Raw genomic sequence first — 21,776 nt, 5'->3', positions numbered from 1 at the left:
TCAAGCTCTTCGCACTCACGTATTTCGGCCTCTCGTTTCTTCTGTCGGATAATACGTCTCTCTTCCTTTTTCAGCTCTCTGTAGCGATCCCACATGGCTCGCGTTGCGCCCGATCGCAGCGTGGCTCTATAGGCGGCATCCTTTCTTTCTGTGGCAGCATGACATTCCTCGTCGTACCAATTGTTTTTTCGGGCTCGCCGGAATCCGATTTCTTCTTCGGCGGCGGTACGTAGAGAACGAGAAATGTTGCTCCATTGTTCGTGGATGCCGGTTTGTTGGGCAGTACTCTCTGAGAGCAGGAGTGAGAGTCGAGTGGCGAATCTTCTGGCTGTCTGTTGTGATTGCAGCTTTTCGAGGTCGAACATTCTTTGCGTAGGTAGATGCACGTTTTTTGCTACACAGAGGCGCGTGCGCAGTTTGGCTGCAACAAGGTAGTGATCCGAGTCAATGTTGGGTCCTCGGATCGTACGTACATCTAATACACTAGAAGCGTGTCTTCCATCTATCACAACATGATCGATCTGGTTTCGCGTTTTTCGATCAGGGGACAGCCAGGTAGCTTGGTGTATCTTTTTATGCTGGAATCTGGTGCTGCAGACTACCATGTTTCGGGCCCCGGCGAAGTCGATCAGCCTCTGTCCGTTACCGGATGTTTCGTTGTGTAGGCTGAATTTTCCGACTGTGGGACCAAAAATTCCCTCCTTGCCCACCCTGGCGTTGAAGTCGCCAAGCACGATTTTTATGTCGTGGCGGGGGCAGCGCTCATAGGAACGTTCCAGGCGCTCATAGAAAGAATCTTTGGTCGCATCGTCCTTCTCTTCCGTCGGGGCGTGGGCGCAAATTAGCGAGATGTTAAAAAAACGGGCTTTGATGCGGATTGTTGCGAGACGCTCGTCCACCGGAGTGAACGACAGTACTTGGCGACGAAGTCTCTCTCCCACAACAAATCCGACACCGAATTTGCGCTCCTTTACATGGCAGCTGTAGTAGACGTCGCAAGGTCCTATGGTTTTCTTTCCTTGCCCCGTCCATCGCATCTCTTGGATGGCAGTGATGTCAGCCTTTACTCTCACGAGGACATCAACCAGCCGGGCAGAGGCGCCCTCCCCATTAAGGGACCGGACATTCCAGGTGCATGCCCTCAAATCATAGTCCTTAGTTCGTTTGCAGGGGTCGTCATCAGTATAGGGAGGTCTCATCCGAGGCTTTTTTAAAGTTTTCATTGGGGGGGATTTTTAAGTGGCGGGTCCCAAACCCAACGCACAACCAGCTATCCTGGAATGTTTCGCCTTCTCACTTTAGCTCACTCCCGAACGGGTGTTCGGAAGCTACCCAGAGGATACGTGGGCTAATCCCGGCCGTTGTGAGCTGCTTGAACCATATGTAGAAGAATCGTCCTGGCCACTCCCAAGTGAATGGCGATCAGTAACTTTCCCCACTTGCGTGGACTTCTACACATGGAACCATCCTCCAACAATGGGAGTCAGGTAAGAGAAAATTCGGTACATTTCACAGTTTTACATTTTAAATTCTGAATGGTGGCAATAGTGCCGATACTGTAATGGTGCTCACAGTCACCAACGTAAACGTACACGATGAAACAAAGATCTACGATACTACGGAACGGAACGGTGGTGATAATTCATTTACATGGAGCTCTCATTAGTTTCATAGTGTCAGCTGATACGGGAGTACATTTACGTTGGTGAGTGTGAGCACTATAACAGCTAATTACGTGCAATTTTGGTGTCGTCGTTTTCGTTTAGGTATTTTTGACGTTAAAGATGCACTTCAGAAAACGTAGATGCATATAGAAGGTTTAGTCCGGGCCCGTTACTTATTTTGGGCAGTAGCAAAACAAGAAATATTTCCCCACAAGTTAATGTGCCTGTCGGAGAGAAATGAGAGGGAGAGGAAATTTACGTTCTCTGATGCACCTCGCACAGGCAGATCTATCGTCGAAAAAATCCCAGAAATAATCGAATTCTTACTCACCCAAATAAGCAGATTTTTTTAATGAAAATTTTACATTTTTAATAGATTGATTAAATTTAATATTTGTAATTAAAAAAAATAAAAAAATTATTGATATAATATTTCCATATGAAAATAAAATAATATACATTTTTCCTCTGAAGTCTTAAATTTATAATTTTGCTAGAACTTAACTTAAAAAACATGTAGCATTTTATGATTTTAATTTAGCTTCTTTCGATATAAATAAATTATCCATTTCATCGACATGTTGATGCTCCAGATGCTTCATGTAGGCCAAAAAGCAAGTCCACAGTAAACTACAAACGCTAATGAAAGGCACCCGATTCTTCTCTGGTACGACAGAAAAATTAATAATACCAACAACGGGCCAAATAGACATCGCCACCTACGGAAGCATTGGAGATGCAATCGAAATGTGAATGAAGTTTTAAATGTGACATTTAGAAGGCAATTTTTCATTCAGGTATTCTTCACCTTGAAAGTGGGTATGAACTTCTTGCGCACTTCCGCCGCCGCTTCGTCAACCGTCTTCATTTCCAGCAGGCTCATTATGAAGTAAAAGCAAGTCATGGCAGCGGGCGTATAGGACATCTGTTCAACGGCTGTTTTAAAAACGGCTGTTTGCAGTGAGGTCTGCGGCCACATGGCGCTCGAAACTCGAATCCAACTGTAAAGTGTTGGCGCAACGAAGAGGCCGCCATAGAGGCTGAAGCGCAGCGTACGCCACCAATCGTAATCAGCTGGAATAAAAATTAAAAAGAAAAGGAATGAATTTAGGAAATTAAAAAAAAATAATAGCAAAAAAACTAAAATAATAAATAAAATGAAAGGGGGGAAAAAATAAATAAAGTCAAATGAAAAAATTAAAATAAACTACGATGAATTCTCTTCAAATAAGAAAAAAAAAAATTTTATACAAAAACTAATTAAAATTAAGTTAAAACTAAATTAATAAATAAAAAAAAATTAAATAAAAAATAAATAAAATAATTTGAAGTGAATAAATTGATAATGAAACTTTTTTCATAAAAAAATAAATAAAATACAAAAACCAAATAAAACTAATTTAAAACTAAATGAATAAATTAATTTAAGTCAAAATAAAATAAATTTAAATAAGAAAACATGAAAGGTTTTGACTGGAGCTACTAAACTGGAAACAACTAAAATAAAATGATATGAAAAAAATTAAATAAAACACAAAAACTAAATAAAGTAATTTAAATCAAAATAAAAAAACATTTAAATAACAATCTATAATGTAAGAGTCTTTGACTGGAGCTAGATTAAAAAAGTAAAAGAGTGAAGTGTAAATTTTTTAAATTTAAATTAAATTTTAAAATTTTACCCACAAATTCACTGAAGCATTCAACCAATATAAAGGGTATCACTTGATAAAATTTTTTGCCGAAAAGGCATTTATTGACTTTTGAATACATAAATAATTAAGTACGTATGCGTGCATAATACTATTTTTCTATTTCCATTAAACCTTAACTACAGTTTACACTTAACTACGGTTAACCCTCCGTTAGGTAACCAGATCTGGCGAGACATTTTCTACTTTGGACGCGAATTTAACGTATTTCTATTACAGCTTACGGCTTGAGCTTTCAGATAGCTTCCAAATTTAATTGTCTCGATTTATGGATATAACCTTTTAAAAAGGATCCGCGAACAGGACGAAAAAAGGTCAGACCCCGGTGTCGCATTCAAATGACAAAATTACTACGAAATTATTTTTTGCCAAACGATGAAAGGAATGCAGAAATTGGCGCCTTCTGATTATTTTATTTTTGGCGAATTTGACAAATGACATTTTACAGTGACGTCAGTACATAAAATAAGCACACCTTTGTGTTCAAATGTATGACCGTACATACAACCTAGACTGATGACGGCGTTAATTGGGATGACCGGCGCAGTTAATTCTGATTAAAATTGAATTGTTTGAAACTAAAAATTAATTATATATTAAAAAAAATCTTAGAACATTTTTGGGTCATCGTGAAGCATCTTGTCGGACAGCAATACAAAAATTGGTGAAAAAATTCGAGCTGTTGGGACAAGTTAGTGATGTGAAGAATAAAACCCGTGCACGTCGCTCAAAAAAAGCCGAAAGTGTTGAAGAAAACCCAGGTTTGTCCATTCCTCCACAAACGTCATTACACCGTATTTTGCATTATAATTTGGGTCTTAAGACCTATAAACTCCAGTTAGCACAATAACTCAAGCCGACCAACGTCGTGTCTTTGCTGATTGGGTCGTTGAAATGCATGAAAATGATCTGGAATTCCATCGAAAAATCATCTTGAGTGATGAGGCCCATTTCCACTTTCCCCTCGGTGGCTTCGTCAACAAGCAAAATTGTCGGATCTGGGGCTCAGAAAATCCAAGAGTTATTGCTGAAAAGCCTCTCATTCCTCAACGTGTAACTGTTTGGTGCGGGTTATGGTCCGGCGGAGTCATTGGACCTTACTTTTTCGAAAATGAAACTGGAGAGATGATTAACGATTTTTTATGGCCGGAATTGGATGGTATTGATCTGGACAACGTATATTTTCAACAAGATGGCGCTACGTGCCACACAAGCAACGAAACCATTGATCTTTTACGGGAATAACACCTCTTATTGGAAAGCCCTTTATTTACAAATGCAGTAGTTCATAACGCAAAATTTCTGATTAGTTGTAATGTTATTTTCCTGGAAATTAGGCCCAGATTAAAACAATTTTACTCATGCATTTGCGTTATGTCAAAAATATTTTCGTTTTTTAAGCAATTTGTTGTTTTTGTCATGCATTTGCGTTATTTAGAAAAAAATCGTAATTTTAGGGCTATTTGTTGTTGTTGTCATGCATTTCCATTATATAAAAAATATTCTCGTTTTTTCAATCAATTTGTTGTTGTTGTTGCCATGCATTTGCGTTATTTAAAAAAAATTGGGTTTTTTGTTACATAAAAAATATTCTCGTTTTTTCAATCAATTTGTTGTTGTTTTCATGCATTTGCGTTATGTCAAAAATATTTTCGTTTTTTAAGCAATTTGTTGTTTTTGTCATGCATTTGCGTTATTTAGAAAAAAATCGTAATTTTAGGGCTATTTGTTGTTGTTGTCATGCATTTCCATTATATAAAAAATATTCTCGTTTTTTCAATCAATTTGTTGTTGTTGTTGCCGTGCATTTGCGTTATTTAAAAAAAATTGGGTTTTTTGTTACATAAAAAATATTCTCGTTTTTTCAATCAATTTGTTGTTGTTTTCATGCATTTCCGTTATGCAAAAAATATTTCCGTTTTTAAGCAATTTGTTGTTGTTGTCATGCATTTGCGTTATTTAGAAAAAACCCGTGATTTTAAAGCTATTTGTTTGTTGTCGTGCATTTCCATTATATAAAAAATATTCTCGTTTTTTAAGCAATTTGTTCTTGGAAAGTAATTTCCAACTTTCCGAACTTCACTCTTTTACTTTGTTCGATTGCACTCATGAAAGCCGTTATCATAAAATAAAAAGGAGTAAAAAGGGGTTAAACATAAAAAGGCATGAAAAAAACAATGTTTTTATGTTTTTTGTTGCTTTTTGAAGAAAATACTTTACGCCATCTTCTGCCCTCGAAGGTCTGCTGTATCAGTGAACTGGTCGGCCAAATGAGACTATAAGAGAGCATCCCGCGCGTAACAGGGTAACGCTGCAGTATCGCTTTTACACTTTGCAAAATGGCAGTCATAATTGCGTTGAATTATTGGAGAATTACAGTTAATACAAATGTTTTGTGACTTTTTTTTAATACTCAATATGTGCTTCAGTTCTTCTGGTGATGCAAAAAAAAAGCAAGAAAACTAGAAATAACTAATTTATTTTATTTCATTTTATATAATTTTTGGTATTCTCGCAAAGTTGTGGCATAAAAGAGATATTCGCAGCCATATTAATAAAAACATTCCTCTGCTCTCGCTACTACTCTGAACTAGACCTGATGAGTACTGGAGTAGGTGTAAGCCGGAGAGCCACTGCGAAATTATTCATTTGTACACCTGCCACCACTACTACTCTCACTTCTGTTGCGGTACTACTGCTCCCATAGCTGCCATTTGAGCAGTGTTTGTTTTTGTTTTATTAGATACTAAGCTACTAGCCAAGGCGAATTTATTACAGGTGACAGCAAACACATATAAGTAAAACCCTACATGTATTTGTGGTTGCGTTTGGTCCAACCATCACGTCAAAATCAGCAAGCAAATGTAAACATACGAATGTAAACATACCAATACATACAAACAAAGCATATCATTTTGACGTAAGCCATACCTACGGCGAAAAATTCAGCTGGGTGAATGCTGTCACCTTATTAAATCCACCTTGCTTAGAGCGGAGAAAAATAATTGATCGCACGATTTGCGCTACTCATCTGTGCATGTTCAGAGTTTGTAGCAGCATCTTTAGTTACTTTATGGGTTAGCGATTGTATTTTACGTACTAAGACAGTGTGAACTAAAATTAAAGCTATTTTATAGAGCACCCATTGTTGAGCACAAAAATATCAGCTGTCGAACGGGGCTATTGGAATTACAACTGAGGCTGTTGAGGCACAATTTGACACATTCATACACCGCTCGATAAACTTAGACGTCGGTATTCGAAAATGTTTCTACGTTTTTTTCTTTAATTGTTTTCATTCACTTAATTGACTTAACTCTTCCCATTGAGCTTTTCGAATTAATAAGTAGAAAATTTAGTTTATTGCACGCATATTTTAAAAAATACTGGGTTAAAAAGTTTATTATTATCGAACTCAGTTTGAAGGCCCTTATAAGAATGACTTAAACTTTTGTAAAAACCAAAAATTCTCTTTAATTTTTCTTGTGCTGAAATCTTTTTTAAACCAGCGATTCTAAAATCAACAAACAACTTCGTTGTCTGGAGCAGCTGCCTGCCTTAAAACATATTAGTCTTAATTACGCTAGACTAGTGAATGTCCAAACACTTTCTTTTCAAACTGTATGCTTTGCATCGAAGAAAATTCTCAACATCGTATGCAAAAATGGAACTGTCTAACAAAAAATCACATCGATTTTTAAGCGACTTCAAGTTTATAAATATTTTAAAACAATAAAATTTAATGAGTGAAATTCAAATTTTATAAAGGTTCCGATTGAAAAGTTAAAAGCTTTGATGACCATTATTGAGATCTATTTAATTTTGTGTATAATTTCGAAGTTTGATTTATAAGGTTTTGTTAAACAATGAACTACATTTTTTATAAAAAATTAACTAAAAAACTTAACTAAACAAATTTCCTTGAAAAATACTGCGAAAATTGCAAAAAGATAAAGTGAATTATTTAGGGATCGTATATTAAAGTCAGTGGTGGAACTCATTTGAATGAAATTGTGTTCCATACTATTCAATACTATTGGGTTGACAACTAAGAAATTGCGGATTTTTTTAGAAAATCTAAGACAATTTTTTCATTTAACTAAATAAATTTATTCTGTAATGCATTGCCCATTTGATCAATGACCTTTTGCTATCTTTCATAATCCCATAGTCATAAAAATTCTGGCTTTTATTAGCAAAAAACTGAATCAGGTACGATTTGACATCATCATCATAATTGAAATTTTTACCATTTAAGGAATTTTGTAAAGAAAGAAACAAAAAGTAATCAGATGGTGCAAGGTCAGGACTATATGGTGGATATGGCATAACATCCCAAGCAAGCTCCAATAATTTTTGCTCAGTGGACAAAGATGTGTGTGGACTGGCATTGTCATGGTGGAATGCAATACTTTTTTGATTTGTTAATTCGGGCCGCTTTTCTTCAACTGCATTGTTTGATTTCATTAGTTGTTCAATGTAGACATCAAAATTGACCGTTCGGTTGGGTGGTAAGAATTCAAAGTATACAAAGTATATAAGTACTTTGTAATCCCACCAAACTGATAGCAAAACCTTCTTTTGATGAATATCAACTTTTGATGTTGTTTGAGTTGGTTCACCCGGCCTGCTCCACGATCTTTTCCGCTTGATGTTGTTGTTAACAACCCATTTTTCATCGCCAGTTATCAGTCGTTTTAAAAATGGATCATTTTCATTACGTTTCTTTAGCACATCGCAGATGCTTCTGCGTTTCTCTCAGTTCGTGAGTAACCCATGTATCGAGCTTTTGAACATAGCCAAGTTGTTTAAAGTGATTTTCAATTCATCTATGTGATACATGAAGCTTCTCTGAAATCTCACGTGTTGTACTGTGACGATTCGAATCGATTATTGCTTTGATTAGGGCGTCAGAGCGTTTTTCATATTTCAGTGAAAAATCACCAGAACGAAATTTGGCAAACCAATTTTGACACTGCCGTTCTTTTAAGACTTCGTCACCATAAACAGCACATGACTTTTCATGAGCTTGCGATGCGGTCATCCTTTTGCGGAAATAAAAAAGCAAAATATGACGAAAAAGTTCCTTTTGATTTTCCATTTTTCAACGAACGCCAAACGAAAACTGCGCAACCGATCAAAAAAATGTTTGTACTGATTGACAGCTGAATTGCCGACAATCAAATAACAAAAATGTGTTTTACATTTGTACTACGTCTGCAAGCCTAAAAATTCAACTGAAGCCATCTATGAGTGAAATCCGCAATTACTTAGTTGGCAACCCGATAGTTGATGGCAGTATTTATTTTCTCTAACGAAACACAAATTTACAGAAAAATTTGCATTTGTCTTTTATAATAAATATAGCCGAATTAAAAATTTCAAAGTCGAAAACGTGAAGCGCGCGATAGACCTGTTTTTTTATGAAATGACAATTAATCACCATTAAAATACGTAAATCTCTAAAACAACCAAATAAGTTGAATGTTTGCGGCGAATACCCTAATGTGCCATTTCCTATTCAAATCATTTCCGCGTGGGTGGTGCCAGCGGGTTGCCATTAAAATACTAGCCTTGATTTTGAAAGTGTTCAAGTGCAGTTCATAATCAACAGCTGTTGACTGTTGTTTTTTTGTGTGAATATATACGCATTTACAAGTATGTATGTGTATGTATGTATGCCTGTAATAGTATGGAAAATCGTTCTTCCATAAGTTTTTTGTTTTTTTTTGTTTTTGTGTTACGTTCTAAAATTGCTTTCATATGCAAATAAGTTCACTGGAAGTTGGTTTTCCACTCTACACTATTGTGCATTTTTATAAAAATACTATACAGAACAAAACAAAAGCCGATATTTTCTTATCACTTTTCCATGCAATTCAGGCAAAGGTCGCGTATACGCAACTCCGCCCCATGTTGCAGCAATTAACCTAAATTCGCTGCAATGCAACTCGAGCGGTAGTATATTTTTTATTGCAATATAAACCAGTTCTAACAGCAAAGCGCATGGCATTCGGCATTCAGTCATAAATCGAGCACAACAAACATGACGCGCATCAGTGGATTGCTGCTTCTGTACGGTTTAAGCCTTTTCAGTGTCATTTGCAGGAGTGATGCTTTTTACGCGCGCATCGTTAATGGCACACAGGCTAATGAGGGTGAATTTCCATTTCTGGTGAGTAAAATTAGTGATGGAGGAGGAATTTGTGGTAGTTTTAAAGTATTCACACGCATCGATAAGCTCCTGAAATGTTTAAAACTGAAAGTTATTTTTCACGTTCGGTAAAGGTTTCCTTGCGTCGCGCTTCCGATGGGCGTCACAAATGTGGCGCTTCGCTAATCAATCGCGTTTGGGTGCTCACAGCCGCACACTGTGTGGTGAAAACATTGCCGGAACAAGTGAATATTCAATACGGCAGCAATCAGTTAGATGCGAATAGCACCAAAGTGTCGAATATCAGTCGAATTGTAGTGCACGAAGATTATCAACCGGGAAATTTACATGCCAACGACCTTGCGTTGCTGCGCCTGCAAACACCACTCAAGTTCGGTTCAAAAGTGCGTGCGGTGCATTTACCGGCAGCGCAACAGGACACTGCGGATGCATCGCCCGCCGTCTTAATCGGCTGGGGACTGAATGCGGTGAGTAACAGCCAAACGAAACCGCTAATCTCTTCACTCATTAAAGAATTCTCCATTTTGCTTCTCTCCTCCCTGCAGACTGGTGGCAGCATACAAAAACATCTACAAAAGGTGCATTTACAAATATTCAGTGATGAGGAGTGCAGTCAACGTCATGGCACTCAACTGCATGCCACGACCATTTGTGCTGGTGTGCCGGAGGGTGGTAGAGGCCAGTGTAGCGGTGATTCAGGTGGTCCACTGTTGGTTGACGGCCAACAGGTTGGTATTGTTTCGTGGAGTCGCAAGCCGTGCACACGGCCGCCTTATCCGGGTGTTTTTACCGAAGTTTCCGCTTATGTGGATTGGATGGCACAGACGATGGGCAATGATCGGGATGATGGTGATTGGGGCGAAAGTGAAGAGTCATGGGAAGAACTAACCACGGGGAATCTAATTATAGTGCGAAATAAGAAAGGGTTAGGGCAGTAAATGAACGGAAAATTATTGTGATTTATGCGAATAAAATGGGAGAATGAAAAACGGAAATGGATTTGTATGTTTCACAAAAAATATCTTTAATAGTTCATAAGAGAATTTTTAATGAATCCGAGATGGGTCTAGACTTTAATCAAAGCATAGATTACATGAAATTAGTTTAGGTGTGGTAAGGAGAGCTGCGCCAAAGAAAAACAACACTAAGCAGGTTGAGGGCAGCTTACATTGGGGCACTATTAGACGGAGTGTACAATAGAAAAAGTAGATAAATAAAAGAAATACGAACTGATAATTCTTTAATATGGATAACATATTCAGTGATATCTCCTAAGGATGCATATATGTACATACCCTATGATCCGAAAGAACCGGGAATGTTCAAATAAAACAAGACAGAGTGAAACTTCAGACAAATTTATAGTATCTTCTTCAAAATATGACCCGCTCTGAAGCAACACACATATGCCGACGTTTAACCAAGTCTTCCATGCACCCGTGGTAGGCCAACGAAGGGATGTCCTTCAGCTCCTTCGTCGCATTCTCTTCGATCTCCTCAATCGACTGAAATCTCCTTCCACGAAGTGGTAACTTTAGCCTGGGAAACAAAAAGAAGTCGCACGCGGTCATATAAGGTGAATACGGTGCTTGCACGATGGTATTCACTTGGTGTTTGATTAAATAATCCAGCACAATTTGGACTCGGTGCGATGACGCGTTTCATCATGCAAAATCCAAGAATTGTTTGCCCATATTTACGGCCGTTTGCGACGTACAGCATCTCTCAAAGGCTTCAAAATGGATAAATAATATTATTTATTGACTGTCTGGCCCGATGGAAGGTAGTCAACATCACCTTCCCGGTACTTTTTGATCATAGGGTATATAAGGCGAGGACCAAGATAACTTCCGGTAGCAAATCTCTGAATAGCAGAGCAAAAAGTAGGAGAAGACGAGTGAGACTCCGTAAAAAACCATGTAACAACCAAAATCCAAGTAGTAATACCGTAGCTCGAGCCATTTTGAAAAATATGCAAAATAATTTTGTAATGAAAAGTGTCTCATATGTAGCTAATAGAGGTTTGCACTTCAACCTCATGGTCTTTTGTGCCCTCAAATCATCACAGCACCTCATCCAGACCAGGTTCCCTTATTAAACTCAAGATAGAGCTGGGTTGGGTTGAGCGTAAGAGCCAAGATGTATCAACCTTTTCCGCGCTATATCGCTGCATTCCATGAGAAGGTGCAATGGAGTCTCCTGGGATTGGTCGCAAAACCGACAAGAGTCCGTATACCAAATCCCGATTATATGCAGATAACTTCGCAGTCGGCAGTGGCCTATGAGGATGCCCGTAAGCGATCTCCATCTTTGGAGAGGGTTATGAGTTTTCTAAACCGCTTTTGGTTGTACACCCATCGTAGGGTTTTTATTTATTTATTTATTTATTTATTTATTTAAGTCTATGAATTACAATCCTTACAGACTATGATACAAAAGTTGCTTAGATTAAGCTACAAATATATTATATGTATTTAAAAACTATACTAGCTACTAACTAACTATAATATAGAATTCAAAAGATTTAAAAGTGCTGTTCTTGAAAGCGAGAAATCAAGAAGAACATCATTATGAACGGCATTTAATTCCCGTAAAGCACGAGTAATGGGAGCATTGCTGGCATACGTAGTTTTAAAGTTTCCCCCATAATAAGGGTAGAAGTTCCTAAGAGATCGCTGGGGAACATTAAATCGAATCCTTTCCAATAAGTAGGGACAATCAATTACTCCAGTAATAATATTATGAGTAAAAGACAGACACAGTATAGTCCTACGAATCTCTAAGGACTTGAGACTTATAAGCATGAGACGAGCAGAATATGATGGCATGGGATCAATAAAATTCAGGGACCGAAGGGCATATTTGAGAAATATTTTTTGCACACGTTCGATTCTATTAATAGCTTGCTGACTACAAGGTCTCCAAATAAAAGCAGCATATTCTAAGTGAGATCTAACAAAAGATGTATACAGTAACTTAATGGTATAGGGATCAGAGAACTTAGTGGCGTTCCGTCTGACGAAGCCCAACATCGAAAAAGATTTAGAAGTAATATAATTTATATGATTATTAAAAGAGAATTTGTTATCGAAGATGACGCCAAGGTCCTTAAACTCACTAACACACTGCAGGACACATGCCGAGATCCTGTACTTAGTGCACAAAATATTAGATGTTTTAGAGTACGATATTTGGAAGCACTTAGATAAGTTCAGCGAAAGTCGTGAATTCTGGCACCAGAAATAAAGCCTATTCATATCGGCTTGAAGTTTAATGGCATCCTCTTGCGTCTTGATCGCTGAGAAGATCTTAAGGTCATCAGCATAAAGCAAAAATTTAGCAAATGTGAAACAACTTTTGATGTCATTAATAAATAACACAAATAAAAGCGGTCCCAAGATACTTCCTTGCGGAACACCTGAGATGGCAGCAAAGGAAGTAGATGAAATACCATCGATTGTTACAACACAGCGTCTATTGCTCAAATAAGAGTTTATCCATTGCAGAAATGTAGAATGAAAGCCAATACTAGCTAATTTTTTAACTAAGATTCTATGAGAAACTTTGTCGAAGGCTTTCGAAAAGTCGGTGTAAATACAGTCGACCTGGAAGCCAGCGGAGAAAGAATCAATGCAGTATTCACTAAAAACGGCCAGATTAGATACTGTAGATCTGTTAGCAATAAACCCATGCTGATTAGGGCAAATTAAAGATTTAACGGCAAAACTCAGCTTTGCATAGACCGCATGCTCAAAAATTTTGGAGATGGTCGACAGCTTAGAGATAGGTCTATAATTTCTAACGTCATTTTTATTGCCACTCTTAAAGAAGGGCGTAATGAAAGAGAGTTTCCATGCGTCAATGAAACACCCCGACGATAAAGATTTGTTGAAAATAATTTTCAGGGGATAGACGAAGGCCGGACAGTTTTTTATCAAAACTGCTGAAAGTCCATCAGCATCAGTTTGAGAGGATGATTTCAATTTAGTTAAAGCATTACTAATATCCTCAGAAGAGAGGCAAAGACCTCCAAAGTTCAGGGCATAATCTAAGTCAGAAGAAAAGTCGGATGGGCGATCAAGTTCGTCGTCAGCAAAATTAGATTTAAAAAATTCAGCAAACAAGTTTGCCGTTTCAGTTGCGGTTCGCGCTTGGCTATTATCGAAAAACATACCAGTGGGAACACTGGCACTACTCCTTCTAGATTTTATGTATTTCCAGAAGATTTTGGGATTCGCTTTAATGTTTAACTCTATATTGGTAATATAGCTGTTATAGAGAGATTTATTTAAATCGTTGAAATCCTTTAACGCTTGCTTATATTTAACGAAGTACAAATGATTCTTCGTAGATTTAAACTTCTTGAAATAATTATTTTTAAGATTTTTAAGCTTTTTCAGAGACTTAGAATACCAGGGCAATTTATAGGGCTTTTTCTTTCTGAGCGGAATGTTATCTAAGCAGAGTTTAGACAAAATGGACTTAAACGCAGAAAAACTACTAGATGTGTCAAGTTCAGCAAATAAATTATCCCAATTAATGTCAAGTAATAAGTCATTGAAATTGACAAAATCGCATAAAGAATAATTGAATGATTGCCTGACATCCGATGCAGTAGTAGCAAAAGTATAAAAGTCGATTTTGACCACTAAGGGTAAATGATGCTTACCTTTTGGAGTTATGGAATTCAAACATTCATTGATCTCGTAATTTATGTTATCACTTACAAATATGAGGTCTAAGATTCTATTCAGAGAATTAACAAAATTATTAATTTGAAATAAATTAAGACTAAGAATATTATCAATAAGATATAATTCATGGTTTGCAGTTACATTGTTTGGTATGAGAATAGAGTTAGAGGCACTAGCACACCAATTTATTTTACTCAAGTTGAAATCACCTAACACACATAAATTATTGTCATTTAAGTTATTTAGGACAAGATATACTATGTTGTCAACATGCGCTTTGTACAGCTCGTATGAACTTTCAGGCGGCAAATACGAGGCAATCAGATATAAAGAGCCTTGTGAGTTGGGACTACTTATGCAGACGCAGATCTGATCCAGTAGAGAGTCACCGTTCATGAGGGGGCACAAAAATGCGTTTAAGTGACACCTGATAGCAATAAGAATACCACCCCCGCGCAAGCACCCTGTTTTTGCAGCGTCTCTGTCTTTGCGAAAAACGTTAAATAGGTTCGGGTCAAAGAATTCATTGTTATAAAAACTTGCATTTAGCCAGGTCTCAACAAGAACGAATATATCATAATCTAATTGCGAACTAAGGGAATGTACATGCTCTGCCTTAGTACGCATGCCGGACGCATTTTCATAGTAAATCTTAATTCGACTATTATTTCGATTATTAGGCCTAGCACAGACAACTAATTCTGCGGCGGTTGATTTACTTGCTTGCTTAAAAAATTAAACGGACGAATGGATACATTAGCAGGCCAAATCTCAGGCTTAAGCAGTTCATCATAGTTATGTTCACTAACACCTAACTTAAAGTTTATATGCCTAAGAGAGTCCGCATTTGTCTCTTTTTTAATAAGCTTATAACATAAGATATGCTTCGTATCTAAGCCGGCATGTTTATTAACATACTGAATGATGTCATCAGTTGACACCGTAGGTGAGAAAGATGACAAATGTAGCCACTTATAGCGTACAGCCACCTCAAGTTCGTTGTTCACACCAGAACCAACAACACGTAATTGATTTTTCTTACGTCTAATCTTTTTAGTCTCAACAGAGACCCAGGCAGAATCAGTGGGAGCCCGCGAAGAGTTTGGAAGTTGAGAAGCAATTATCCGCGAAGGTAAATTATTATTTACTCTCTTAACATTACCGGAGGGAGCATCAACTCCACTAGCAACAATTGGGCGAGGCAACAGCTGAGAGCGATTGCGAACGAAAGGCACAACAGACGGCGACAAAGTCTCAGAGGCAGAGGCAGCAGCAGCGTATGAGATAGAAGCGGAGGCGTCAGCAGCAGCATTCGATGTAAAATTGTTGGCAGCAGAAATAGTTGGCACAGTTGTTGACATTGGATTCGTTGTGTTAGCAGCGCGCGAGATACAGCTAGTCTTATCATCAGCACAAATAGGCACATTAACAGCCTCAGGATTTACTGCAGTAAAGCAGTTATTAAGTATTCTCTTCATAGAGAGAATTTCTGATTGAAGGTTATCAACCTTTCCCAATAGCAATTGCTTATCATCGTGAAGAGATTGGAGCAGAGAAAGCACACGAATATTCTCTGCTCTAAGCCCAGCTAGTTCTTGCATAACAGCAATGAGCGCAGATTCCGTTTCTTCGTCTTTCTGCCGAGTATTGTTTACCTTTTGAAATGCAGATGGTCCTTGTTGTTTTTCTGGCACAATCACAATTTCCCGATCATCCACAGGCGGCAATGCATCAAGTGCGTTGCGGGGTGGAGGCGGGGACCGAATTGAGTTTCGCCGCAATTTAGAGCAAACTGCACAAAGAAAGTCACGTTCACAGTTGATAAAAAAGTCAGCATCAGCTTCCGATAAGTTAACGCACTTCAAGTGGAAAAGTTCCTTGCATTTGGAACATTGTATCTTCGGCTGACCACGGTCGACTTTTTGCTTGCATGTGCAAGGCATGTTTTTAAATAGGCACTAATTGACGGATTCACTAGAAAATAAACACAATTGTGGAGCGAACCAAAACACGTCTGTACACCGCAACTATCACTTGCCTCACTGGCGTATCCCCATAGTTTGGTGCCAATGAACCTCAGTTAACCTTAGCTATTCACTTCCAAGCTTCTCCTTAGCGGTGTGTTGTGCCATAGTAAGGAAAGGCTAGAGTATTATTAATGACTAGGTCGCAGCCTCTCTTATCAATGCATTCGTTACTTCGTTCCCAGTTATACCCCTGACCCAAATTAAGCGGATGCGATTGAGCATTCCTAATAGGTTCAGTTTCTCAATACACTCCAAAACCAGTGAGGACTTTATTTCACAGGATGGCAAAACCTTGAGTACCGCCTGGCTGTGCTCAGTATGGCGATTCGCTCATCCCGAAAATTCTTATCTAAGTTTATCTCTGCGCCTATGACAGATGGCATACACCTCCGCTTGGAAAATGCTTGATAGACTAGCCAACGCTTGGTTCTGGGGCCAAATATTTCAGTTCAGTGTCTTTTGGTGACTTTGGCGCCATTTGTGTACCAGTGCAAGGTACACTCTGAGAGTTTCCTTTAGAATGCAGGTGTACTCTACTTTAACATATCGCCCAATTCAATTTGAACTTCTTTTCAAATTTAATGATTTAAGTGATATCATCTTTGTGGGTGGCTGGGTAAGTGGCAGCTGCAGGGTAAGGCTTTCTCAAGTGGGCCACAAAATTACCAAAGTGAATATTTTGCGATGAAATTCAGCCAGGACTGAGGTCTATCATCCAGAAGCACACTCAGAAAATTTTGTTGTAAAATTCTTAATAGTTTCTTTTTTATTAACTATCGAAGTTTTTTGCAGCGCTTGAATAATTATCACATTTCTCGTAAAGTAAGTATCCGATTACAACGATTTTTCAACTGCAGACTGATAAAGGATGATATTTTCTAAAAACGTTATGTTTGCTCCGAAACTTGATGTTTTGTTGTTGTAAATAATTTTTTTTAATAAACAATTAAAAATTTAACTAATTTCTGCGCCTCTGGGATGAAAATTTTTTAATGATATTAACGTAATAAACATCTTTGCATTTATGTATGGAAAAAAATGCGTGCAATTCGAAAAGGATTAATTACAATTAATTTTTTTGTGCCAGAATGCGCGCTTCGACTTACGCGGACGCGCACGAACACACAAACGGCGACTCGCGGGCGGCTTGCGAAAAACCGTGTTTCGGACACGTCTCAACGCGATATGCTTCCGTAAGATCAGTTTTTTACATATGTTTTTTACATAAGAATAAAAATATTTTTTAAATAAAAATAAATTTAAATTAAATGAATATAAAATTTTTTTTTTTTTTTTAAATAAAAATATTAAAACAAAAATATTTTCTTCTATTTTTATTTTTAAATAAAATTATTCAAAATAAAATATTTTTTTATTTTTAAATAAAAAAAAATAGTTTTTAAATAAAATAAATGGTTTGTAAACAAAAATGAATTTTACCCTACCAAATATCAACGGACAAACTCTTACAGTTTCACCCAGTGCAAGTACTTAGGGGTAATTCTGGACTCCAAACTTAGCTGGAAGTTAAACGTTGAAGAACGGGTAAGGAAAGCAGAAATTGCTTTATATGCCTGTGAACGTATGCTTGGAAGAAGATGGGGTCTTCAACCTAAGCATACAGGTAGATTATGGCTGTATAAGGCGGTTATACGACCTATTTTATCGTATGGTTCGGTAGTTTGGTGGAAAGCTCTAGAGAGAGAGTACATTTCCAAATTACTCGAAATACGAACTACAAAATTGAGCCGTTGACAGCAGATCTACGCAGACGTCTCGAAAAAAGGCAATTTGCCGTGGACAGTTTTTCTCAGCATTGGATCATCTGAAATCAAAAAATTAAAGAGTTTCCATTAGGTAATCAATTGTCCGAGGTAACCCTGTCGATTTTTTATTAAAAAAAAAAATTTTTTAATTTTTTTTAACATTTGAAGTAGAAGTGCGATTTTTGGACGATAAATCGCATAATATTGTTTATTGTAAAATAAATAAAAATTGAAAAAAAACCTCCCAGGGTTACCTCGGTAATTATGTAGAGAAAGTGTGTACAAAATTTCAGGAAGATCGGTCGAGTAGATTCAGAGAAAAAGTGTCCACCGACTTGAAAACCGTCGTTTTCCAGAAAATCGATTTAAAGTTTTCTATAGCAGGTAGCCGAGTCGGAGCGGCCAACGGTTATAATGCTCTAACTTTGTGAGTTTTGCACCGATTGACTTAAAATTTGGACACAACATTCTTGAGATTATGTACATTCATTTTCTCAAATAAACCAAAATCGATTTTTTTTTACCCTAAAAAAAAATATTAAAAAACAAAAATTCAGGGAAGAAATGTCTTTTGAATGGCTTAGCCTAATGGCTGAAGCGAATTAAATATCAACAAAGTGTACCCAAGAAAAACAACAAAATTTTTACTTAAAAAAAAGGTCTTATTTTTTTTTAATATTTTTACATTTGTTTAAAAATTAGTTTTATTAAAGAAATATTTTCCTTTTTGTAAAATTTTTATTTTTTTTATTTCAAATATTTTTTTTATTCAATTTTTATTTTTAATTTTTATTTTAATTTATTTTTAAAAAATATTTTTATGCTTTTAATAAAAATATTACAAAAAAATATTGTCTTATTTTTAAATAAAAATATTACAAAAAAAATATTATTTTATTTTTAAATATAAATATTAGAAAAAAAATTTGTATCAAAACTAGTTTTTTAACCAAAATAAAAGTATTTTTTAAATGAAAAAAATAGTTTTTAAACAAAAAGAAAAATATTTTTTTAAATGAAAAAATTAGTTTTTAAACAAAAATTGTTTTGTTTTTATTACAAAATTTGTTGTTTTTCTTGGGTACACTTTGTTGATATTTAATTCGCATCAGCTCAATTAGCATAGCCATTCAAAAGATATTTTGATCCTGACATTTAAAAAAGAAATTCTGATCCAAAGATAAATCTTTAAAAGCTGGCAGGCGAATCTTAAATACGTACAACTCAACGCAATTCGCGCAAATATCTTCCACATACTTCTAACTCCCCATCTCTTATTACATTACAACTTTAAATACTCTAAAGTCTCAGACTTTTCATACCCGATTTTGCATTCAATTAATTTTAAAATTTTGTTCTTTCAAAATATTCTTTATCCACCACAGGTTTCTTTGCGCCTACGCCCGAATTTGCAACACTTTTGTGCAAGCACCATCATAGAACCCCAATGGATACTCACAGCTGCTCACTGCTTTAAGTACATCAAAGACCCCAGTGAGTTGGTTGTGCAATACGGCTCCAATCAACTCACTCACCCCAAATCGAAGTTCGTAAACGTTAGTGAGATACGGCTGCATGAGGGGTATAGTGCCACCATAGCCATACACGATATAGCACTTTTGAAGCTTGCACAGCCCCTCCCAACAGATATTGTAAAGCTTGCTGGAGGGGTAAATCTCACAGAAATTGCACAAACAAAACCACCGTTGCTGCTTGTTGGTTGGGGTCTCAACGCGGTTAGTTTTCAGAGAGAGTAGAAGAAATTGAATTACTTTAAATACTAATTTCTAGACAAATGGCGCATTGCAGCAACAACTACAAAAGGTGACACTCCATTTACTTGCGCCCGCTGAATGCCGCCAACGAACACAATCGCTACTGCATAGCACAAATTTATGTGCCAGTGCAAGCAACGGTGCCAAGCAGGGGCAATGTAGCGGTGATTCCGGTGGGCCATTGCTGTTGAACAAAAAACAAATCGGCATTGTTTCCTGGAGCCTAAAACCATGTGGCGCCTATCCCGGGATATTCACCAATGTCGCCTGCTATGCGAAATGGATATCGGGGCACATCAATCAGAGGAAATAATAATTAATTAATAAAAAAAAGAATGTTTTATTTTTTGCGAATCAAAAGAAGTCTCTTTATTAATTTATCGAATAAAATAAATATGTATTATATATATGTATAAAAATAGTTGTTTAAATTCCCAGAATATATGCGTGTATGTAGATAGTATGTATGTATGTAAGTACAAACGTTACAAGTAGGTATAAAATAGTTTAATAAGCGTATCACGTATTTGGCCTTATCACTATGTAAGTATATGTGCCGTAGCATATGGGCATGAAGTTCTCTGTACTATGCACATATGTATGTGTGTATGTATTTACTACATTTCAGTCATTATAGCGCCAATGCATTTCGTACTTTTGGCACCAAACTCTCCTGCGTGAGTACTGGCAAGTGATGTTGGAATTGTTTCAATTGTTGTTTGTGTTTAGGTTGTTCCTTTTCTTGTTGCTGTGAGCCATTTTTCTGCATGTGCGCCAAAAAGGTAATCCAGAAAAGACTACAAAAACTAACAAATAATATTCTATTGGGTTCGGGAATCAAGCCGAAGTTAATCGTCTGCAACACAGGAATGATGAAAATCGCAATCTGGTAGAAAGAAAATAATTTTCGTTTTAATTTGTACATAAATGCCATTCGCTGCTAAATATGCGTTAATATTCGAAACTCACTTTTACAGTTTTTGGAAATTTATCTTTGACCTCTGCAATCGCTGCATCGATTCCCTTGCCCTCCAACATAGTCATGCCAAAGTAGAAACTGGTGCTGGCAAATGGTGCGTACGACATTTGTTCGACGATGGCCTGAAATGGGAATAAAAAAAAAACAATTATAAATATAAGTTTCTTTAACTTAATTTGGGAAATTAAGTTTTATATAAATATTTAGACAACAGGAAATTCATGACAAAGAGTTGGTGAATCGTCTTAAACAAAAGACACGCGACGGAAATCAACTGTACATCGTCACTAGTAACTGTATCGTAGTCATAGGGGACTTCGTAAAATAATCCGATCAAATTTAAATTATTTCACAGGAGAAATTCTCTAGCTTTAAGGGGCTCAGAGCTCTGAGATACAATACAGAAATTAAAATTGGTTTGCTTTTGATTTTTATTTGAAGTCTGAGCCAAAGTTATTTTTTATATCATAGAAAGTTAGATACATTTTTTTTGATGTTTGAAGTACTGTGAGATATAATTTAAAAACGAAATTTTGTTTTCCATTTTTTAGTTTTTTGTAGAAAGTGAAACTCCTTGAAGTCAACAAAAAAATGGCTAAAAACAATTTTTTGTTTTAATTTAAATTAATTATTATTTTTTAAATAATATAATAATTTCTTTAATAAATTTTAAAAACCAAACCAAAAAAACCAAATAGCTTTTTTGAGTTGCTCTATGAATTCTGCGATAACGTTTTATAAAGCTCGCAAAATTCCTGGAAACCGGGGAAAGATAGTTGAAAAGAAAAACAATTGTATTTACCTTGTCACTCAAAATATTAAAATTAATATTTTTTATGCTTGTAGAGCTCAGAGCTACACTTTCAATTAATTTATAGTTTTATTTTTGATGTTTATTTTAAGGGTGAGAAAAACTTTTGGTTTTTTAGAAAAAATTTGGTTTTGATTTTATATTTTTTATAAAAATTTAAATACTTTGAAGTA

General features: G+C 36.4%; 3 protein-coding genes across 7 annotated transcripts in view; 1 reads left to right on the top strand and 2 right to left on the bottom strand.

Annotated features, from left to right (window-relative positions):
• Nucleotides 1-2,095: 2,095 nt before the first annotated feature.
• The window catches only part of LOC128857090 (uncharacterized), a 22,993-nt gene continuing 3,312 nt past the window's right edge, over nt 2,096-21,776 (bottom strand). For 2 of the 3 annotated variants that reach the window (XM_054092662.1, XM_054092663.1), the window contains exons 2-4: nt 5,597-5,810; nt 2,473-2,738; nt 2,096-2,383 (exon numbers count right to left, since the gene is read on the bottom strand). In XM_054092662.1, the coding sequence (XP_053948637.1) occupies nt 2,189-2,383; nt 2,473-2,738; nt 5,597-5,726 (591 nt within the window). In that variant the 5' untranslated portion in view covers nt 5,727-5,810 and the 3' untranslated portion in view covers nt 2,096-2,188. Of the gene's footprint in view, nt 2,384-2,472; nt 2,739-5,596; nt 5,839-21,776 lie in introns of those variants that run through there. The other variant, XM_054092664.1, reaches the window with a different exon arrangement.
• On the top strand, nt 9,238-20,188 carry LOC128857088 (trypsin). 2 transcript variants are annotated; one of them, XM_054092658.1, is made up of 3 exons: nt 9,238-9,551; nt 19,424-19,774; nt 19,830-20,188. In XM_054092658.1, the coding sequence occupies exons 1-3, from the start codon at nt 9,423-9,425 to the stop codon at nt 20,124-20,126; spliced, it is 777 nt and encodes a 258-aa protein (XP_053948633.1). In that variant the 5' UTR covers nt 9,238-9,422; the 3' UTR covers nt 20,127-20,188. The 2 variants fall into 2 exon arrangements, with proteins under 2 accessions (XP_053948633.1, XP_053948632.1); XM_054092657.1 differs by lacking the exons at nt 19,424-19,774; nt 19,830-20,188 and adding exons at nt 9,665-10,018; nt 10,097-10,566 and having other exon boundaries at nt 9,242-9,551.
• LOC128857089 (uncharacterized) overlaps nt 20,158-21,776 on the bottom strand; it is a 13,979-nt gene continuing 12,360 nt past the window's right edge. For both annotated transcript variants that reach the window (XM_054092660.1, XM_054092659.1), the window contains exons 4-5: nt 20,783-20,914; nt 20,158-20,699 (exon numbers count right to left, since the gene is read on the bottom strand). In XM_054092660.1, coding sequence (XP_053948635.1) covers nt 20,445-20,699; nt 20,783-20,914 — 387 coding nt within the window. In that variant the 3' untranslated portion in view covers nt 20,158-20,444. The remainder of the gene's footprint in view (nt 20,700-20,782; nt 20,915-21,776) is intronic.

Source organism: Anastrepha ludens, chromosome 3 (genome assembly GCF_028408465.1).
Source record: "Anastrepha ludens isolate Willacy chromosome 3, idAnaLude1.1, whole genome shotgun sequence".
Lineage (NCBI taxonomy): Eukaryota > Metazoa > Arthropoda > Insecta > Diptera > Tephritidae > Anastrepha > Anastrepha ludens.
Note: the sequence above shows the minus strand (reverse complement) of the source record. Positions and strands in the feature narration are given on the sequence as shown.

Excerpts from the sequence above, each read along its gene's own strand:
- LOC128857088 (XM_054092657.1), top strand. The coding sequence starts at position 9,423 with ATGACGCGCATCAGTGGATTGCTGCTTCTGTACGGTTTAAGCCTTTTC. Across the intron at positions 9,552-9,664 it reads AGGGTGAATTTCCATTTCTG|GTTTCCTTGCGTCGCGCTTC; the intron begins GTGAGTAAAATT and ends CGTTCGGTAAAG. Across the intron at positions 10,019-10,096 it reads TCGGCTGGGGACTGAATGCG|ACTGGTGGCAGCATACAAAA; the intron begins GTGAGTAACAGC and ends TCCTCCCTGCAG.